The sequence below is a fragment of the Rhineura floridana genome, chromosome 19 (assembly GCF_030035675.1).
Source record: "Rhineura floridana isolate rRhiFlo1 chromosome 19, rRhiFlo1.hap2, whole genome shotgun sequence".
NCBI classification, from domain to species: Eukaryota; Metazoa; Chordata; class Lepidosauria; order Squamata; family Rhineuridae; genus Rhineura; species Rhineura floridana.
Window position 1 is genome coordinate 17,353,451 of NC_084498.1, and position 21,049 is coordinate 17,374,499.

Sequence of the window (21,049 nt, forward strand, 5' to 3'; positions counted from 1 at the left end):
GAAACTAGGCTAAGGGCTGCATGTGGCCCTAGGGCAGGTGTGGGGAACTGCTGGCCCTCCAGATGTTACTGCAAGCATGGCCAGGAATTATGGGAGCTGTAGATAATAAGATGTTGTCTAAAAGGGAAGTAGATTCTCTGCACCCCTGAAGATGACATCCCATCTTATCAGGGCTTGTGGTTGGGAGTGAGGGCAGGGAAGCAATTTCCAGCATGGACTTAATTTGATCTAGATACAGGAAGTGGTAATGCAGCACAGACTTACCCAACCAGCTTTATAGCACAGAGAGAGGGAGGGGTGAGTGTGTTTTACAACTCCTGGTTTCCTCATCCTAGTCCACCCATCCACCTACTGCACCAGCAGGGCTTTAACTTTGAATGGCCGTACTGCAGGGGAGGGGAGCTTCAGGCCCATTCTAGGCCTCTCTGTCTGGCCCCCAAGACTCTTCCACACCCCTCGCAGGCCCTGCTTTGCACCTTGCCCCCTTGATTGTGCTTGCTTAGCTGGGATGTGTCCTTCAACTCTGATAATGCTTCTCTTGCATGCCTGGGTGGAGGACAGAGAGCAATGGATGAGTGTAGAAATCAGCCTACTGTACAAAGGTGGAATTTACATTCATTACTCTGCTGACCTTTGCTTGATGTGGCCCCTGAAAGGGTTGCCCACAAGAGAATTGGCACCTTGCTCTGAAAAATGTTCCCCAGCCCTTCCTTACTGTTATCACCTTTGTTCCATGGCTTGCCACCCTCCCTACGCAACTAATGTGCCACATCCGGTAAAAATCCAATCAGATGTGAGAAGGTAGGAAGAGATGTATTCTTCTGTATCTAGACTTTGCTTCCTTTTTCATGATTCCATTGTCCTTTTCTGACTCCAGGCTTGTAGGAAAGGGGGAGATAAAAAGGATGACTAATGAAGACAACTTTATTAGGCCATTTGTAGCTTTAAAGCTTCCTCTTCCCTCCCTGCTTGAATGCAGATAAATAAATAAATAAATAAATCTCTAAAAGTCACACCACAGCTTGGCCTGGGGATTTTCTGAGAAGCTGAACCTTGAGTTTCTTCTTGTTCCTTTCAGAATTAATTGCCTCCTCAGTTCAGGTAGGCTTAAAATACTTCCTGGAATCTGAGGCTGTTGAGCAAATGGAAGGTAATTCTTTAAAAAAGAAAAAAAATCCTTCTTCTCTTCCCCTCCCTGCCTCTTTTGTGCTGAAGTTTAAATCTACAATCTGTTGAGAATGTAACGGGAAACCAGCCTACAGAAAATGCCATTATTCATATCATCCTTAGCTCATTTATTTTATCTGCAATAGCAGTGATAAGGCAAGCTGCTTGGCAATGCTGATAAGCAAGGGAAATATCTTAGAGCTATTTGTAAAAGTTAAAGCAGATCTTGGTACAGAGAGATAGTGGGATGGGAGGGGGGAAGGTACTGACAAGCTTTTTTGGCAAGCCTCTGTACTGGAAGCTAATAAAGATTTTAATGGGGAGGCCTCATTAGGATTAGGCAGAAGATCTATTATCTTGGATTTACACAACATAAATGGTGAAGCTTCTTTTCCCACCTCCTTTCTGTGTTCACTAAATGGTGCCATTGAATGGAAAATCTTTTTAAATTCAGTCGGAATTGCTTGCTGCCAGGAGCCATTGCCAGCTGTTTGCTGAGCAAAGACAGAAGATAGCCTAGGAAGAAATTTGCAAGGGGAGGCTTAGGGTGTGCCTGCATCAGTTGAGTTGCTTTCCTGATCTGTGCCTAATACCATGTCCTGTCACAATTGGTGCTGTGTTCCATGGTTTTTGGTTTGAAAGTTTGTAGCAATAAACAGTGTCTCCTGGTTTATACTTAATGGGCTGCTCCAACCAAACAATGGTTTGTTGTCACGTGAACGAGTAATTTACTCAGCAATCAGATCAGGGTTTGTAGGAGGTGCTTACATCACATTTTCCCACTTCAAACGTCACTGGAAGCTGTGGTTTAAGCAACCAGGAAACCTCTTCAGCAGGAGAGGAGAAGGGTGCATGTGAGCGTTTTCATCTGGAAATGAACCTGTGCTTTATTTGAGCAGCCACTTAAATAAACTGTATTTTGGCTTTCTCTCATTCCCCATCTTCTTTGATGTGACTGTGCAGAAGCCATTAGGACCCCTTTTCAGTATGTTATTGTTTCTAAAGTTATTACAATATCAACCTATCAACCCTTTTTTCAAGCATCATTCAGAGTGCGCTAGAGATAACTGAAAAGCAACAGTTGAGTTGCATTAGGGTTTTTTCCTTTACCTGTCATCTGTGCTTCCTATTTATTTACTTAACTGGTATACAAAACATTGTGTTGGGCTATTTCTATCATTGGTGTTGGCTTCTAGCATGACTGTATTAGGGCAGAGTCAAGTTCAGGCAAAGTTGTCAGACTTTACAGTAATTAAAAATCTTTATGCATATAGTGGAACTTGTATTCATGCCTATACTTCTGAAGCTAATACTTTTAGAATCACCTTGAAATGTTAACCACCTCTAAAGCTACTTTACCATTTTAAGGTTGTTTAAATAGATCAGATCAGATTTGTTTATTTGTATCTTGCCATCAGACTATCACAGCACAAAAATTTAACAGTATGACAGTAACAGAAAGTAATATCAACAGAAGTTGATTCAGACCCAAATAAACTACAATATAAGCTAAAAATTTCCCTGGCAGATCACAACACACCCCTTTAAAAAAGACAAAAATCCCTCCAAATATTAAAATAAAATAAATAGAAATGCCTTTTGATATATTTTTTTGCAACACATCCCACTTCTTAGCCTATGGAGGGTCTTTTGGTTATATCCCATATCCTCTTTGGATGATGCTGCCCTAGCTGAATTGCTTCAGTTGCTTTCTTCAGAAAAATAACACCGGGAAAATAGGAAATGTATTTTAGCTTTATTTTTGCCATAATGCTACAGCTGGAAAAGAAAAGGGAGAGCAGTCACACCTGGAGCAAAATTCCTAATTTTTCTTTTTATAAATAAGAGATTTAGGCTTTGGGGCAATGATAGTACTACCACTGATGATGCTGATGTGGCTATTTCAAATAATGCTCTTTTACGATTCCATGGTGACTGTAGGGAATCTCATTTTGGAGCCATTCCACTTGGTAAGCAGGGCCAGATAGCACTAGGTTTATGTCCCTAAGGGGCAGGACATCTTATTATCCAAGCAACTGGACAATGTACAGCTCATGGCTCTTCCTAGTCACAGGGATGAATGATGAAGCCCTGTGGAGGGTGAAGGGGATAACAATATAAAATTTCCACTTTCTAGGTCACTGTTCTTCCTTTTAATCATACAATTAAGTTGGCAAATGTAGTTTTTCATTTGGATCCCCAGATGTTGTTGGTCACAATTCTCATCATCCTTGCCCATTGGCTGAGTTGGCTGGTGGAAAGGGAGGTGTAGTCCAACAATATCTGAGGACCCAAGATTGGAGAACCTTGCTGTAGGCCAAAGATGCATCTGTTGCTGTGCTGTTGCAGCTCCTCTCAAACTCTCTCCCCCTCAAAAAAATTATAGCCAACATACACTGAGCAGCAGAGTATTTACAATAGCCTAATTATAGGGGTTGCCATTAGCTACCTCTCTGCACAAACGTATCTCATGAAAAGACAACCTAGTTGTGCCAGGAAATGTTGCCAGAATCCTACCTCCTACTCAAGGGGTAGTCAACACAATGCCTTACAGATGTTGTTAGACTACATCTCCACCGATCCTTGACCATTGGCCATGCTGGCTGGATGTGATGGGAGTTGGAGTCCAACATCTGGAGGGTACCACATCACCTTCCCCTGTCCTCCTCTTAATAGAATAGATAGCCCATTGGTTAATCCAGCCTTCTTCCTATGAAGTTTCTTCACAGAAGTCACTGCATCATCTTAATAACACATCTTAGAAACCTTTTTGAACCCCTCCTTCACTTTCCTGGTATCAAAGGAACCTGACGCAGCAACCTTGCTGAATCTAGCAGGGCTGGGTCTGGTCAGTGCTTGGGTGGGAGGCCACCTGAAAATCCTATGTGTGCCTTAACTTCTATGGAAGGAAGGCAGGATAGAAATGTAATAAATAAATGTTATGATAGGCAACATTCACCAGCCTGGTTTGCTGCCCATCTTATTTGTAAACCCCATTCTCTTTCAAGAAGTGAAGAGGGCAGAGGCTGTCTTAAATCCATGAAGTTGACCCCCTCTTCCCATAACAAAGGTGAAAAAAGAGATTTCTGCTGGAAGTGTTTGATTGTGAACAGAACTTTTTGTTTTGTCTGTAGAACTCAGCGGACCTGGAGCTGCCTCGTGTCAGGAGTGGCTTAGTAGCAAGCAAGGTATGAGATCAAGTCTCTCCAGGATGGGCACCTGGGGTTGTTTTTTGATGTGTGTTCTTTAGTTTGGGGTTTTCTGAACTGACTTGCAACCTCTTCTTCTGCTTGCATTTTTCATTTCCTTACTCAAGTGCAAGGATGCGGAGCCTGTGGCCCTCCAGATGTTGTGGGACTCCCGACTCCCATCAGCCCTGACCAGCATGGCCAATGGCCAGGAGTGATGGGAATTGTAGTCCAGCAACATTGGGAGGGCCACTGGCTCTCCATTCCTGCTCTAGTGCTTTCTTTATTTTTCTTAATAGGTGTATGCTCCTCTGTATGTCGCCACACCTGCAAATGTGTGGCACCCCCTCCTCTTCCTTCCTCCCAGCTGTGTCTGCAAACAAATTCAGGTTCCATTGTTTAAGATCCAACAAATGCACATATGTTGTAAAACTACATTTGCCAATTTAATTGTATGATTAGGAGAAAACAAATTAATATTTGAATGATGCTTTGTAGACTTCCATGGCTAGACTTTTTGTTCGTGTATGTATGGGTGGTCTCTGTATTTGTTGCTATTACTGGTGGGCTTATTCAGGCCTGTCCAAGCCACACTGTTTACCTATGGAAATGGTATGCACTGAAGTATGTTCTATATCACTTAGGGACCAGGAAATCTGTTGTGCTTTTGCTGTGGGGTTTGAAGAAATAATGTTTTCAGGGCAAACTGAGGATGGCAAAATGCAGAATTCCAAATTTTATAATGAAAGGTAGGCAGGGATTGCGTGAATTGTATACATTACATGTCTGCTATCCAAGTGAAATGAGGACCAGAGCATCTGTTTTTATTTGCTGCCGTGCTGCTTTTAACTTTTTGTTGGTACTGTCTGTGTGTTTTTATTCAGTTTTATTCTGTAGTTGTAAGCTGCCTTGTAAATGGTTTGTCTTTGTTTTCATGAGGCAGGGTATACATTTAAATTACATTCAAATGGTAATTATATATCATTTAAATAGCTGAAAGTACTGTGTTTGTTTTTAATTGTATATCCCACCATATTTCCATTGTGGACCTCAAGGTGGCATAAGGAAGATTCACAAGAGGTCTTCCATCCAGGCACTGACCAGACTCACAGCTATTTAGTTTTAGCAAGGTTGTTGCATCATTTACCCTGGCCTTTATAGGTGAGACCTGCAACAAAAATGTTGCATTATGGACCGCTCAGTTCAGAATTCCAGATATTCCTTTCAATTTCCTGCTCAGTTTTCCATGAGTCTCCCCCCTCCCCAAACATTCAGTCAACATTCTGTGGCCACTGAGTTGGCTCAGTTCTTATTGAGCGTTTTCCACTTCCTTTAGGTTTTTTCTTTATTTTTTTGTACTTCTATCAATCTTAGAGAGAGTCAGTGTGGTATAGTGGTTAGAGTGTTGGACTATGACCTGGGAAACCAAGGTTCAAATCCCCACACAGCGAAGAAGCTCTCTGGGTGACCTTGGACCAGTCGCTGCCTCTCAGCCTCAGAGGAAGGCAATGGTAAACCCCCTCTGAATACCGCTTACCATGAAAACCCTATTCATAGGGTCGCCATAAATTGGAATTGACTTGAAGGCAGTCCATTTCCATTTTTCATCAATCCATCAAGCCCGCTGAAGCCGCTGTTATCTGTGTGGGTAGAAGTGTTTTTATTTTGTAACCAGAAGTGGCTTGCCAGGTGGGGCAGAGCCACTGTACTAGTTTCCTGGCTGATGGGTCACTGTTGCTTACCGGACAGTAGTGTAGTGGCAAATTCAGAAGTGAAAGGTCCCTTCATGATAGGCATGCAAAACCACAGTACAGCCATGCCCCCTTCTAAGATTATACAGCCCTTTTAAGATTATACAATTAAATTAGCTTTCAGTGTCTTACTTTGTTTAGAGTACTTTCTCTTACTGATGCACTGCAACAATCAATGCAAATGATTGTTGCCTTTCAGCTAGATCTACTATTTTCTGTGCCCATACATGGGTAAAGATGCTATAAGGTAAGGAACTTCCTTTGCTGAGTTTCCCTTCTTGGTTTCATACTAAGACTCAAGAGTAACTGCATTTAATAAAATAATAATAATAAAATTTAATTTATGTGTCGCCTATCTGGCCGATGGCCGCTCTAGGCAACGTACATGTAAACAGTTAAAACACAATGTGATAAAATACATTAATACAATATATAAACAATACAGCAGCAACAACAATATTAGTGCAGGGTAAGAGGCATTTCAGTCATAAAAGTTAACCCTCCCCGGAAATCCCAAAGGCCTGTTGAAAGAGCCAGGTCTTTAAGGTTTTATGAAATACATTTAGGGAAGAGGCAGGCCGTAGATCTTGTGGGAGGGAGTTCCAAAGGGTGGGGGCCGCCACTGAGAATGCCCTCTCTCTAGTTCCCGCCAATCTAGCTGTTTTTGTCGGCGGGATTGAGAGAAGGCCCTGTGTGGCTGATCTTGTCGGGTGGCATAATTGGTGGTGTTGAAGGCGCTCCTTTAGATAAACTGGGCCGAGACCGTATAGGGATTTAAAGGTTAATACCAACACCTTGAATTGGGCCCGGAAGACAACTGGAAGCCAGTGTAGATCGAACAACACTGGTGTGATGTGATCCCGGCGGTGACTGTTCGTAAGTAGTCGAGCCGCCGCGTTTTGTATAAGTTGTAGTTTCCGGACCGTTTTCAAGGGTAACCCCACGTAGAGCGCATTACAGTAATCCAATCGAGAGGTGACCAGGGCGTGTACTACCAGTGGGAGCTGATGAACAGGAAGGTAGGGTTGCATTTGGACAGAGCTTATGAGTTTTAGGAAGAAACTTAAGCATGGAAATTACTGATCCTAACCTCTTGGTGTTAGCTGCGCCATACACTCACTCACTCTTAGGCATATTCATTTGCATTTCACTTTGCCATGCACAACACACATATATAGAAATCATTAACAGCTGAAGCACCATCACACACACACTTTATCCCCCCACCTTGAACATATTTTTTTCTCTCTTTCCCTCCTCCTCCCTTCCTACTCCTGGCTTTGGACTTGAACCAAACCACACATCTTCCCCCTCCCCTCTTTTTTGCTGCTGGGTTGAGAATAAGATCTTTGTAAACAAACAAACTGGAGGCCGTGCAGCAGAGACAGCAAGAACCCCCTGCAGCCCAAGTTCTCCCCTCCCCTCTCTCCCTTTCCACTTTCCCTTGCTTGATTGCTCTCCATCGTCATCTCCACACGCCTCAGTCCTTCCCACACATGCCTTCTCCCACAACGACAGATGTCCCTAGGAGCCAATCATCATGAAAGGGGAGTGTGTTAGCTGCTGAGAAGAGTCTTCTCAGAGGCTGACTTGCTTCCATTCACTCTTATTGGCTCCAATCTGCAGGAAAGGACGTTGGAAGCAAAGCAACCCTGCTCCCAAAAAAGTAAAGTGCCTAACACACACACCCCAGGGACCCCGGACAACTGTACCCCTGTATACTGGAAGGGGGAGAGGCAAGACAGTGGGCAGGTTAGTGCGGTGCAAACACACAAGCAGAGCCAATGTGTTTCTCCTACTGGAGCAGCTGGTGCATTTGCACCACACCAACCTCTCTGCCACTTCCCTCTTCCTGGTAAGCAGCAGTTACCCATCTGCTCGTAAGCTAGCATAACAGGACCTCCACATCTAGTGAACCGCTTCTCTTTATAACCAACGGCACTCACCTTTTAACATTGGGAATAGAAGAAATGATGCAGGTTGTAGGTCCGATTTCTATCTCTTCTCAAATTAGGCGCTCGTGGAAGATTTGCTTCATACTTTGTGAAACGTGTTTGTAGAGGGCTCTCCCACCACCACCTTTTGTCTTAATTTAACCAAGGAGCCATCATTGATTATAATTTTGCATTTCCACTTGCTGGCTGAACAATGGTTAGGTATTTACTGTAGTCAACAAAAGGGGGGGGCAATGTGAAAAAATAGGTGTAAAAAGGAACAGAAGAGGACAGTGGTTTAAGTGGAAGAGGGGAAAGTGTAATGCTGGAGAATGAGCTTTCTTGAAGCTTTGATTCAAAGCTGAAGGTGCATCTGTTATCCAAGAAGAAGGACCTCCTGATTGCCCAGCCGTTGTAAGAAAATTAAACCCAGCAAAAACAATAAAGCAAAAGGATCTTTTGTTCTGCTTTTTTGACAATAATGTAACAGGGTCACTGTTTCAGTTGACAGTATTCCTCTCTCTTGTGTTACAGTCACATGTTCTGGGTCAACAGCAGGGCGAAACCTTGACACTGTTACTGATGACTGTAACTATGTTAAGATAATTATTTCCCTTTATCTCTGCTGTAAGCTCGTGATAAATGGAATTCTGGGCTGGAAGGAACATCCCCCCCCCCGAGCTGCTTATTAATGCAGGCTTACCCATTCAAACTAGGGTGAGTCTCTTGACAGGCGCTGCTGGCTTTGAACCTTCTTCTGGGCAGACAGGCTTTGTGGATGAAGACTGGAACTAAAATATTCCACTCCGCACAAGAGGGTGGGGTTGTTGAAGAACATCCTGAGTCATGGTCAGGTGACTTGTGGCATCCTGATTCGTCCTCATGCTTAAAAAAAACCTGATACACCTCCTTCCGGGCCGGATCAGAGTTCCTTCATGGGGGAGTGCTTGGGTGCATTTAAAAAGCATGTGCACCACATGTGTATCATACATGGCCATCCCACAGGAATCTGCTTCGCTGGGTTTACACATGCTGGGGAGCCGTGCTAGGCTATGGCATCCCAATACATGGGCAGTGCTGGCGCATGCAGCAGAACAGGTGCATTGCAATCATTTGCATATGTCTTTCTATTAAATTCATCATGTTGGCATGATGTCCTGAGCCTGAGCCAGGGATCACCCATGTGGCCCTCAAGGGACCATGGGGCCCTTGGAGTATTCCCATGGTGACTTTTTTTGCTTGAAAAGTTCATAGAGCTGAAGGAGGAAGTTGGAAGAGTGACACCATTGGTCCCTGGGCCTTATTCAAGTGTTCTGTGGTGTGTCTGTGAATTTGTGGTTGAAAACGGAAGGCAGCACATCCATCACATTACGTATTCGTGTTGATTTATAATTATATTTTGTCGCTTCACTTATTTCTTGCATTGCGTTTTATTTGAAATCCATAGAAGCAATAAAAATACAATTAAAAATCATACAGCATCTAGCACAGCACAGTACAATTGCTACAACAGGTAGAGAAATCATTAAGGGGTCCACCAAGACCCTTGGCAGTTTTCAAGTGGTCCGTGGGGAGGAAAGTGTGGGAACCACTGGCTTGATGCCCCCTGGCCTGAGCAATTCCTTTGCAGGTTAGTTGCTGCTCATATCCTTGCCTTATATTATGCTTATACTGACTTCTGTCTGCATTTGCTTGAGCCTTCTTGCCCTTTGGGAAGATGGTATGCAGGCAGGTCAGAATGTAGTCCACTAGTCTTTCCCAGCTCAGCGGATAGGAAGGCCAAGTGAAAAAGGAAGGAATTGGGGAAATCTAGATTGCCATGTAGAGTAGGTATGGGCAACCTTTTTTCTGTCAAGGGCCGCATTCCCTCGAGGGTAATATGTGAGGGGGCCACATGCAAGTGGTCGGTGAGCCAAAACCAGCAATGGACAGCACCAGAGTGAGTGGGGCTACTCCTTTTTGGCTCTGACATTCCCTTTTTCTTTCTCTCTCTCATTCCCTCCTCCTTTTTCTTCCCGCCCAACAGGTGGCAGAGAAGGGATAGATCACTCTTGCCAGGTGACTGAACTAATCGCTTGCAGAGGGGTGCGTGAAATTAGACTGAGGGCAACAGGTTGCCCGCCTGTGACCTAGCTAAAGTTTACTGAGAAAGAAAAACTGAGTATCATTGAAAGATAAAGTGAGCATCGCTGAAGTCTATTTCACACATAGCACGACAACAATCCTGGTTCACCACTGAATTTATTCTCTGCGGGGTCAGGGGCGATAGCCAACCCCAGCTGTAGTGATGCATGCCTTCATAATCAGCTTTTCACACTTTTACACATTCACGCATTACATTTTTAGGTGTATAATTTTTAAAAAAATCTTAGCTGTTTGCCTGAAAAAAGTAATGGGGGACAATGGCCCTGAGACATTCCTCCTCTGAAACATCTGTACACAGTCAAGAACTGTTTAGTTCATAACTTTAGAACTGGTTTAAACACTATGTTAGTGCGAGCAGCTAATAATATTATCGTCTTTATGCTATCAAAGCAATGTATGTGGATCTTATCCTGATATATAAGTCTTGCCTATTGTAATATCCTGAAAACACTTTTTGGAACTCACAGATATGATGGTAGATAAGATCATGGGTTGGCAGGTGGTGCTTTATGTTATGAGTGAGTAAGCAAAAGTACACATGATTCTCATATCCAAAACTACAAAGTTTTCCTATAGACCAGGGGTGGGAAACCTCAGGACTGGGGCCCGGATGTGGCCCTCAAGGCCACTCTGTCTGGCCCTTGGAACTTTTTGCAGGTCACATTCCTCACTGGCCCTGTGTGTTTTTGCCTAGCTGTAATGTGTTCTTGAACTCTGATAATGCCTTTAGCTTATCCGTTTGGAAGGGGGAAAAGGGTGCACGAGTGTGTGTAGAAACCAGCCTGCAGTACAAAGGTAAAATCTACATTTGTTGCTCCATCCACCACTGGCATGTGGCCCCCAGAAGGTTGTCCAGAAGGGAATGTGGCCCTTAAGCTGAAAAAAGGTCTCCACCCTCACTATAGACTGTTCTTGGCTTTTCCTTAAGTGTTGATCAGGGTCTGTTAACTCACAGATTTGGAATAGATTTCCTATAAAACAAAATATTGCAAATTGATGGAGGAAAGCTTGAGTGTTTAATTTAAAAAAAAAATCTTTGTTACCTTAAGGCCTTTTTGTAGCTTGTGTCTTTATTTTCAGTGGCAGCAAGCTTATTATATCTTAGCAATGAGTATATATTAAATTATTTCAAGAATTCTCATATTTCCAGTTCCTGCTAGAATGGGATATTCACACGAGCGCTCTGTTTCATGATTCTAACCCTGGAGTAAGGCAATCTGGTGCCCTTTCAGATGTTGTGGATTACAACTGCCATCGTCCCTGACCATTGGCCATGTTGACTGAGGCTGATGCGAACTGTAGCTCACAGTATCTGGAGGGCATCAGCTTGGCTCTGTCTGTTCTAACCACTTGAAACCTTCCCAGATATGTTTATGCCAGTCACCTGTTCTGTGCCAGTTTGCAAGAGCTTTTCTGTGCATAAAGAGGATCCAGCCATTAGCTTTACTTTCCTTCATCAATGAATATATTTTGCAAACCCATCCTGCATGGCAGCATGGTCCTTTCGTCATGTTTTGAGCTTCAAGCTCCAGTGAAATGTGACTGCTACAACTTCCTTTTATAACAGCTTGCTCATCTCCCAGAAATTATGCCATGATGAGGTTTGGTTTATATATTTTACCTGTCTTCTCATTAAAGTGCTATCTTTTTAGAAGAGGCGCTTTGTGTGTTGAAATATTGCATGCTTAAAATGAGGGCAGGTTTATAAGAATTTAATGTACTTAGGAGCCAAGGTTTTGTAGCTTTATGGCAAAGATGTTGTAACAAAGGACTTTATGGGTAGGGTGTGCTATATTTTACCCAAGCAGTTGCTCAAGGGAGAAAAAAAAACCTTTAAGCAAAAGCCTCCTGGTTAAGTGGGACAAATTCTCTGGAGTAAACAGTCACCTCCATTTGGACTGGTCCTCTATTAAATCCATTTGTCTTAAACAGCTATATATCCTCACTCATGTTTGAACCCCCTGGTTGCTAAATTATATGTTAGCTAGTTTGTTTGAGCATGAGGGCAACAATGTAGTGAATAATTGTGCTACTACCTTTACTGTTTGGAATTTTCAGGCACAGCTGACAAGTTGTATATCAGTATTCAGTAGGAGCAAGAAAGCTTCCTTGTACAAGGTCAGACAGTTCATCTAGCCCAAAGTTGTCTGCTCTGACTTTGGCTGTCCAGGGTCTCACATAGACCTTTCCCATTCGCCTGCTCCCTGATCCTTTTTAATCTGGAGATGTCAGGGACAGCAGTGGATGTCATGCTGGGGTGGCAGTGCTCATTCGACCTCCATTCGGTCACGTCACTGCTGCTTATCAGGATGTAGAGGGTGAGGCAGTGGGGAGGTTGAAGCGTTGGTACCTTATCCTTTGTAAACTGGAGATGTCAGAGACAGTAGCAGGTGGTGTAATAGGGCAACAGTGCTCACCTGACCTCTGGTTGGCCATTTATTTATTTTTATTTATTTAATTTAATTTATATACCGCCCTAAGCCCGAAGGCTCTCTGGGCGGTGTACATAAAAGATAAAACAAGCGCAGTGTAAAAATACAATAAATACAATAAATCAAAAACCAAAAACAAACAAACAAAAAAGAACCAAACAACGCCCAAAATGCAAAATAATAGTGAAATACAGTTAAAATACACTTTAAAATGCCTGGGAGTATAAAAAGGTTTTCACCTGGCGCTGAAAAGATAGTAACGTCGGCTCCAGGCGCACCTCATCGAGCAGACTGTTCCACAGTTCGGGGGCCACCACTGAAAAGGCCCTGGTTCTGGTCACCACCCTCCGAGCTTCTCGATGGGATGGCACTCGGAGGAGGGCCTTAGATGTTGAGCGCAGTGTCCGGGTAGGTTCATATTGGGAGAGGCGTTCCACCAGGTATTGCGGTCCCATGCCGTGTAGGGCTTTATAGGTCAAAACCAGCACTTTGAATCTAGTCCGGAAACAAATAGGAAGCCAGTGCAGTCGGGCCAGAACAGGTGTTATGTGAGCGGACCTTCTGGTACGCGTCAGCAATCTGGCCGCTGCATTCTGGACTAGCTGTAGTTTACGAACAGTCTTCAAGGGCAGCCCAACGTAGAGCGCATTGCAGTAGTCCAATCTAGAAGTTACCAGAGCATGAACAACTGAGGCGAGGTCGTCGCCGTCCAGATAGGGACGTAGCTGGGCTACCAGTCGAAGATGGTAAAAAGCATTCCGTGCCACCGAGGCCACCTGGGCCTCAAGAGACAAGGAAGGATCGAAAAGAACTCCCAAACTACGAACCTGTTCCTTCAAGGGGAGTGTAACCCCATCAAGAACAGGATGAACATCCACCATCTGGGCAGAGAAGGCACTCACCAGCAGTGTCTCAGTCTTGTCTGGATTGAGCTTCAGTCTGTTAGCTCCCATCCAGTCCATTATCGCGGCCAGGCAACGGTTTAGCACGTTAACAGCCTCACCTGAAGAAGATGAAAAGGAGAAATAGAGCTGCATGTCATCAGCGTACTGATGACAACGCACCCCAAAACTCCTGATGACCGCACCCAGCGGCTTCATGTAGATGTTAAAAAGCATGGGGGACAGTACCAATCCCTGCGGGACTCCACAATGGAGAGTCCAGGGTATCGAGCAATGTTCCCCAAGCACTACCCTCTGGTGACGACCCACCAAGTAGGAGCGGAGCCACTGCCAAGCAGTACCTCCAACTCCCAACTCCGTGAGTCTCTCCAGAAGGATACCATGGTCGATGGTATCAAAAGCCGCTGAGAGATCAAGGAGAATCAACAGAGTCACACTCCCCCTGTCCCTCTCCCGACAAAGGTCATCATACAGGGCGACCAAGGCTGTTTCAGTGCCAAAACCGGGCCTAAAACCGGATTGAAATGGATCAAGATAATCAGTGTCATCCAAGAGCCCCTGGAGCTGGCCGGCAACCACCCGTTTCAGCACCGTGCCCAAGAACGGAACATTCGCCACAGGTCTGTAGTTGTTCAGGTTATCTGGGTCCAAAGAGGGTTTCTTCAGGAGCGCAAATGCTGCAGCTCCACCTTCAGGTCCTCATCTTCAATCTCAGATTCATCATCGCTGCTTATTGGGGAAGATGGGGAGTAAAAGAGGGAACTGCGCCTCTTTGTGTGGGTGCCACCCCTCTCCTCTCGCTGCTGCTGGCTTCGCTCCCAGCCCTCCAAGCTACCACCCATGGGGGCAGAAAGTTCACTGTCAGAGCTAGGCTGCTTCTGCATGAAACCACCTTTGGCCCATGGCTCTGAGCAAGACTGCATGCTGCTAGCAGTAGCAGAGTTCTCCTCCAGTTCCCGCTGCTCAGGGGTGATGGAGGATACATCTGTTTCGCCCATGACACTGGCCATCTTAGCAATTTCTCCTTGCCTGGGAACCCATTCTTCTTCTGCCCCAGCTTCTGAGGTAGGAGGCATCTCGCGGGGTTCACTTTCTGAACCACCTGAAGCCTGTGGCACCGTGATGTTACTGCTGCTTACCGGGAGGTAGAGTGGCGAGGCAGCAGGAAGCTTAGTGCATTACGGGCAAACCAGCAGGAGTGCTGGATTGGCTCTGCTGGTACGTTCGTACTGTGCCAACTCACCCCTTCCTCTTTACCTCCCATTAAACAGCAGTTATGCAACCAATAGGAGGTCAGTGCCCCACCATACTGTCTGCTGTTGTTCAGGGATTGAACCTGGGGCCTTCTCCGTGCAAGGCCATATACTCTACCAGACTACCACTGCGTTATGGCCCGTTCCTTTAATGTTGTGCATGCACCAGATTTGGCCCATGGAATGCCACTGTTCTGCTCACCAAGCAGGGTCTGTGGTTGGTGAGAGTTATTTGTGTGGGAGAACATCCAGCCATGTCAGCCTCCTGTCTTCAGTCTGCAGTGGTGCATTCCAGACAGGGCTTTGCCAACTCGGTGAGAACAAGATCTAATTGAAAAGAGAGTAGAAGGGAAGCCTCCAAGGTTGTCAAAATTGTGAAACTTTAAACAGGGGCTACAAACAGTAGAGGCAACAGCACAGTCTCTCTCTTAAGAGATATCAAAGGCTTTGCATACGCTGTTATCTGACAGCTGTTTTAATACTGTTGACAAACCACCTGCCTTGTTTTAATTAATTCCTGTTGGGAGAATACACATGAAGCAGGAGTCAGAAACACTTTGGTGCTGGGAAGAATGTTATGCCACCAGAGAAACTAGGGGAGAGACCCCTGGGGGTGTTCCTCAACAGCTGGCATTCAAGCTTGTAAAAGGGACTGTCCACAACCAGTGCCATTAATTATCACTGGTGGTATTTCATTGAAATAATTGATAGACCACTTTTTTTTAAAAAAATGTCCCACCTTGCCATATTTTTGAAGACACCTCATGTACACACTCTAGTGTACTGATTATCCAGTTTGTCTCACATGAGAAAGGTCTCCAGTTCCTTCCTGCTCCCTAGTTCTTTGGATTCCAGTGTGAATCCTGATGGACCTGCTGCTGGCCGGGGAGGCAGGCACCTTTATAAGTTTATGAAATGGACAACAGTGAGAGAGAACTATTGCCTTCATGTCCTGCTCATGGGTTTCCCACGGGCATCCTGTTGGCTACTGCAGAGCAGGATGCTGGGCTAGCTGGATCTTTGGTATGACCCAGCAGAGATCTTTGTCTGTTCTAAGGCTGGGAAAGCATTTTCCGCCCAAGGGCTGCCACATTCCCTCCCAGAGGGGCAATCTTCCTGGGGCCAGTGGTGGGTGAGACCAGAGGAAAGCATGGGTGGGGCCAGAGACAAAAGTGGGTGGAGCAATGGCTGTGACTCTGGCCATGTTTGCATGATACATTTAAAGCACTATGATGTCACTTTAACAGTCATGGCTTCCCTCCAAAGAATCCTGGGAACTGTAGTTGGTTAAGGGTGCTTAGCATTGTTAGGAGACCCCTGTTCCCCTCACAGAGCTCCAATTGCCAGAATAGTTTAACAGTCAATCCCTCTTCCCAGAGAACTCTGTGAGGGGAAGAGGGGTCTCCTAACAACTCTCAGCACCCTTAACCAACTACAGTTCCCAGGATTCTTTGGGGGAAGCCATGACTATCTAAAGTTGTATCATAGCACTTTAAATGTATTGGATAGATGTGCCCTTTTACATTTGCACAGTAGGATATGTTCCAGCTACATAAAAGCCAAAGTTTTTTCATCTGCTGCCACGTCTCTCCATTCAGACAAGCCCATGATCACTGTTCAAGGATACATTCCAGCCAGGCAAAAACACTTGAGGAGGGGGTGGAGTAGGACCAGAGAGGGGCAGAGCCAGGAGACAGTTCTGAGAGCCAGATGGAGAGCTTGGCTAGGGGGTTACACTTAAATTTGGCTAGTGGATTGCCTGAATGGAATATTCATCCAACAGATTTGCACACGTGTATCCAGTAACGGAAATCAATGGCAGGGTCCATCTAATGCGTAAAATCATGTGTGAACTGGTGCTTAGGCAACTTTTTGTGATGTTCCAAGCTCCTTTATATAACCAACCCTTTCCCTGCACTGCGCAAAATCATTTTGCTATTCCTAAATGAAAGAACTCTGTTTTGATGTAACACAGAGTCTTGCCAAATACGCCCCTGGACCCTCTTTGAAGCTCTTGCACCAGTACTACCAGTGGTGGATTTTCCTTCCCCTTCTCCTTCCTTCTTTTTCTAGTCACTTGAATGCCTGGAAGATCTGTCATGAAGGCTGGCAAGACCTCTTCTTTTTAAAGTTCAAGGGTTGTGCATTGCCATGTGTGTGTGCAACCAGATCTTCATTGTATTTTTCCGCATAAAAATAAAAAATAAATAACTGGCTTCATTATAAGATACCTCTATGAAGGAGGGGAGCATATGGGCCTCGTTAATGAAGAATTGCTGTGCTCCATCTCATTTTTGCAGCTAGCATGAGGGAAAGGAAGGAAGGGGAGGAGTTTTCTGTTCTCTTTCACTTATTCCTTCCCCTCTGAGAAAGAGAGAGAGAGAGCTGCCTGCCTGCCAGCCTCTGGCTCTCTAAATTGGTTATGGTTTCTGGAAGGCATCCAGGCTGTTGTAAATATGAACTTTTGTCAATATTCCCCAAGCTTCCATGGACTCTGGGGTGGGCTTTATTAGCTGAAGGTCACTCCATTATGTTCCTCCCTCCCCTGAGACCTTTGATTCTTTTCTGAAAAGGACAGCCGCCGTCCAAGGCCTTAGAAGCCAGCTCTCCTTTTAGCAGTGTTGGAGCTGATAAGCTTAAGGTGCATATTTCATCCATCCTCCACTGCTCTGCAAAGACAAATGGTGTTTATAATCCTGGTTTCTTCTAGTTGAACAATGGGGGGGGGAATATGTAAGCCCACTCTCCCACACACAGACACAGGCACATACAAAATTACTATCTTTAAGCTCCCTTATTCATCCAGAGACCCTCAAGGTGTTTGCTTGTTGATACCTTTTGCCCTTTACAATGGTCGCTTAGCCACTTCTCCCACATCACAGGAGGTGCTCACAGATGACATTAGAAGCATTGGAGGCTAGTCTAATAGGGCATATGGGGCACTGTCCCACTAACCTCAGCCTGACCTCAGTCAACCCTCTCCTGCTTGCCTTTCTTCCTTGAAACCAGTCCGGGGGGGTGGCACTGGCTGCAGGGTGCTTCCTCTTTAGTCCTAGTGTTGCCCTTGCAGAACTCAGCAGGGGGAGGATGGGGACAAAACTAGAATTAGTTGGCTCTGCCTGTGCCAGTCATTGGGCTCTGGCTCCACCTGTGGTTGGCCTTCCGCCTTCTGCCCTACCAGTCCCAATGTGCACCAGCCAACACTGATTTAAAAGAGCCAACAATGTGGACAGGGCATAATTGCTTGATTTCTTCCCCCTCCCATGCCCTTAACCAATGCCAGTTCCATGGGAGAGACCCACACAGTTTGGCCCTGACCATGTAGAGGAGTCATTTAAATGTTGTGCCAGTTACAGCTAGCCTCAATGCAGCTGGGACAATATCTTAAAGAAGCACCATATTGACAAAAACTGTACAAAAATTAATTAAAGGCTAACATGCCTTAAAGCAAGGATGGCCTTCCAGACGTTGTTGGATTGCAACTCCCATCAGTCCTAGCTAGCATCACTAGTGGTCAGGTGTGATGTAGGTTGCAGTTCAATAAAATCTGGAGGACAGCCCATCCCTGACATAGCTAAGTGGCAGAGCATATGCCTTGCATCCAAAAGGTCTCAGGTTTGATCCCTAGCATAGGGCTGGGAGAGACCCTAGTCTGAAACCCTGGAGAGCTGTTGCCAGTCAGTGCAGACAGTACTGAGCTAGAGGGAGTAATGGTTGAACTCTGTATAAGGCAGCTTTCTATGTTCCTGTGGTGATATCTGGTGATCCCCTATAGCAGGGGATGGGAACCTTTTTGGCTCCGCAGGCCAGATCCATATCTGATCCTAGCCTCATGAAGCAAATTTGACAGCTGGCGGTGTGCCAACCTGTCAGTCACCTGATGTCACAATGACATCAGGTGATTGGGTGCTTTGAAGTCTCAAACTTGAGAGTTCAAATTTTGGGACTTCAAAGCACTACACAGGGCTTGCAAACAGCTCTGTGCAGTGCTTTAAAGGGTGAGAGACTTTGGCTTTACCGCCTTGCTTTCCCTTGCTAATGCACAATCAGAACCGCACTTTAAGGCTCCCAATTGTGCATTATAGCTGTGTCTGTGCTAACATCACATACCTGCTATCACATATGATGTCAGGTGCACAGCAGGTGGCCACAGTTTGGGGCAAATGGCCTCATGGGCCAAAATTGAACCACAGTGGGCCAAGTTTGGCTGTAGGCTAGAGGTTCTCCACCCCTTTCTTACAGTTAAACTATTTCTAGGTAGGCATGTGAGATACTCCTATCTGAAACCCTAGAGAGCCACTGCCAGTCAGTGTAGACAGTAATGAGACAGATGGACTAACTGGCATAAGGTGGCTTCCAGTGTTCCCTGCTCTACAAGGGAGGAGAAGGTTTCCATTCTGTGGAAGGGAGAAGAAGTGATTTAAGAGGAGGAGTAACTACACTGTGCAAACAAATGGGAGAAAAACGTTCTGGTAGGATTATTATTGGATCAGGTTACTGAGGAGGAGGTAGCAGATGTTAACGCAAGAAGCTGATGTTACAAGGGACTTTTTTGTTGCTAAACAGGGGAAATATTTTCCTCTTTGTTTTGTTAAACCTATTATACTTGGACAACACATCTGGGTAAAGTGAAATTGGGGATCAAACTGGTGTTTTTTTGGGGGGGGGGAATGACAGTTAATTTGAAGAAAGGGGGAAGCACTGATGGATGACAGTGATCAGGCAAGCTTTGGGGGGTCTCGCTTTTCCCTCTTCTGTATCACTATGGATCATTTTAGCTTGGTATGAAATTCAAAACTCTGTTTGCTGTACTGGGAAATTTAAGTGTCGCTTTTCTTGACCAGCAAAGTAACGGGTGGGATGTGTATGTGTGTGCAGAGTCTGAAATTGGATGTTTACCTTTGTGAAAAAGAGGAGGATTTTTAAAAAATCTAATCATGCATGGTAATACTCTCTATTGTTCTCCTTCTGTGCTCTTTGTACTGCTTAACTTAACACAAACAAAGAACCCATAACTGCTGCGGTAAAACCATAATCCAAGCATTTTAAGTCGAAACTTGAAAATCCCACGTAAAGGTGTGTCTGTTAAAGAGCAGTTTATGGGTTGTCTAAACAAGCTCAAACAGCTGGTGCTTTAAAAAAGGAAAGGAAAGATCAAAGGAATACCTGATGTCAGTGTTATCCAGAAAGGTCTAGGTTCATAGAGAAAGGTTTGGCTTTCTGTCGTTTAGAAGTGACTATAAAGCATAAGGAAGGCAATGGTAAACCACTTCTGAATACCTCTTACTATGAAAACCCTATGAATATATCCAAAAAGATTCATAGGGCCGCTGGAAGTCATAATCGACTTGAAGGCGTATAACAACAACAATAAACCACGTAAAAGCAAAGGCGATGACTATTAAGGAATCATCATTGAGTGGATAGAGCATTGGGCATCCTGGGAGCTGCTGATGCTTTAGTAAAACAGTATGATATAGGCCTGTAGCCTGAATTGTTCCATAAGTGGACCAATCAGTGCAGTTTGGGCTCTTCCATATAGTCATTTGAGCCATTAAGAACTTTGGGCTGAACAAGGGATTGTGCTGCGGTTGGGGAACCAGCAACCCAAGACCCATACCAGTAATACATGCTTGCACTGCAATTGTACATATGCCATGCAGATTTTGTACAAGGTTATCATTGAGGGATAGCAGATGTTGCGTATATATGTGTGTTATGCATCAGGGCGGGCAGAGAGGAAAGGAAGTGTTGATTAATAATTTCAGGCAAACATAGGGAGCGGTTAAAAAGGCCTTCAAATGTGTGACATGTTCGATGTTCTTATGCATTTGTGATCTTCATTTATTGGCTTTATACGAGGACTAGATGCCGGCCAACTTTTTGGATCTTCATAAAAAGTAATTGCCCACTCCCCTGGCTGAACGATACATAAACTGATACTTTTAAGTTGTATGCACATCCTAATTAGTGTTTTGAGTACATGTTCATTAATTTATTCATTTGCTGTGTTTAATATCCTACCCGTCAAAGAACTTTAAGAAACATCTCACTCCTTCAGTTATTGGCCAGACTTAGATCAACTTATACTTAGAAAGAGCACGTTCCAACGGGTACCTTCACACAATTCTCCACTTGCCCAGATATATTCCATTCATAGCTGCAAATAGGTGAGGCACTTTTCCTGTGGCTTCCTGCATAAATGAAACTTTGGACATTTACTCTTCTTTAGAGGGTTATTGCCATACAGCAGAGATGGCTAACATTTGTAACCTAC

At 44.7% G+C, this 21,049-nt stretch overlaps 1 protein-coding gene across 27 annotated transcripts in view; it reads left to right on the forward strand.

Moving 5' to 3' along the window:
* FBRSL1 (fibrosin like 1) overlaps positions 1 to 21,049 on the forward strand; it is a 999,197-nt gene that overhangs the window by 810,196 nt on the left and 167,952 nt on the right. For 22 of the 27 annotated variants that reach the window (XM_061603171.1, XM_061603169.1, XM_061603170.1 and 19 more), the window contains one exon: positions 4,302 to 4,355. The exons of the other annotated variants lie outside the window; for them this stretch is intronic. In XM_061603171.1, the coding sequence (XP_061459155.1) occupies positions 4,302 to 4,355 (54 nt within the window). The remainder of the gene's footprint in view (positions 1 to 4,301; positions 4,356 to 21,049) is intronic. 27 annotated transcript variants of the gene reach the window in all.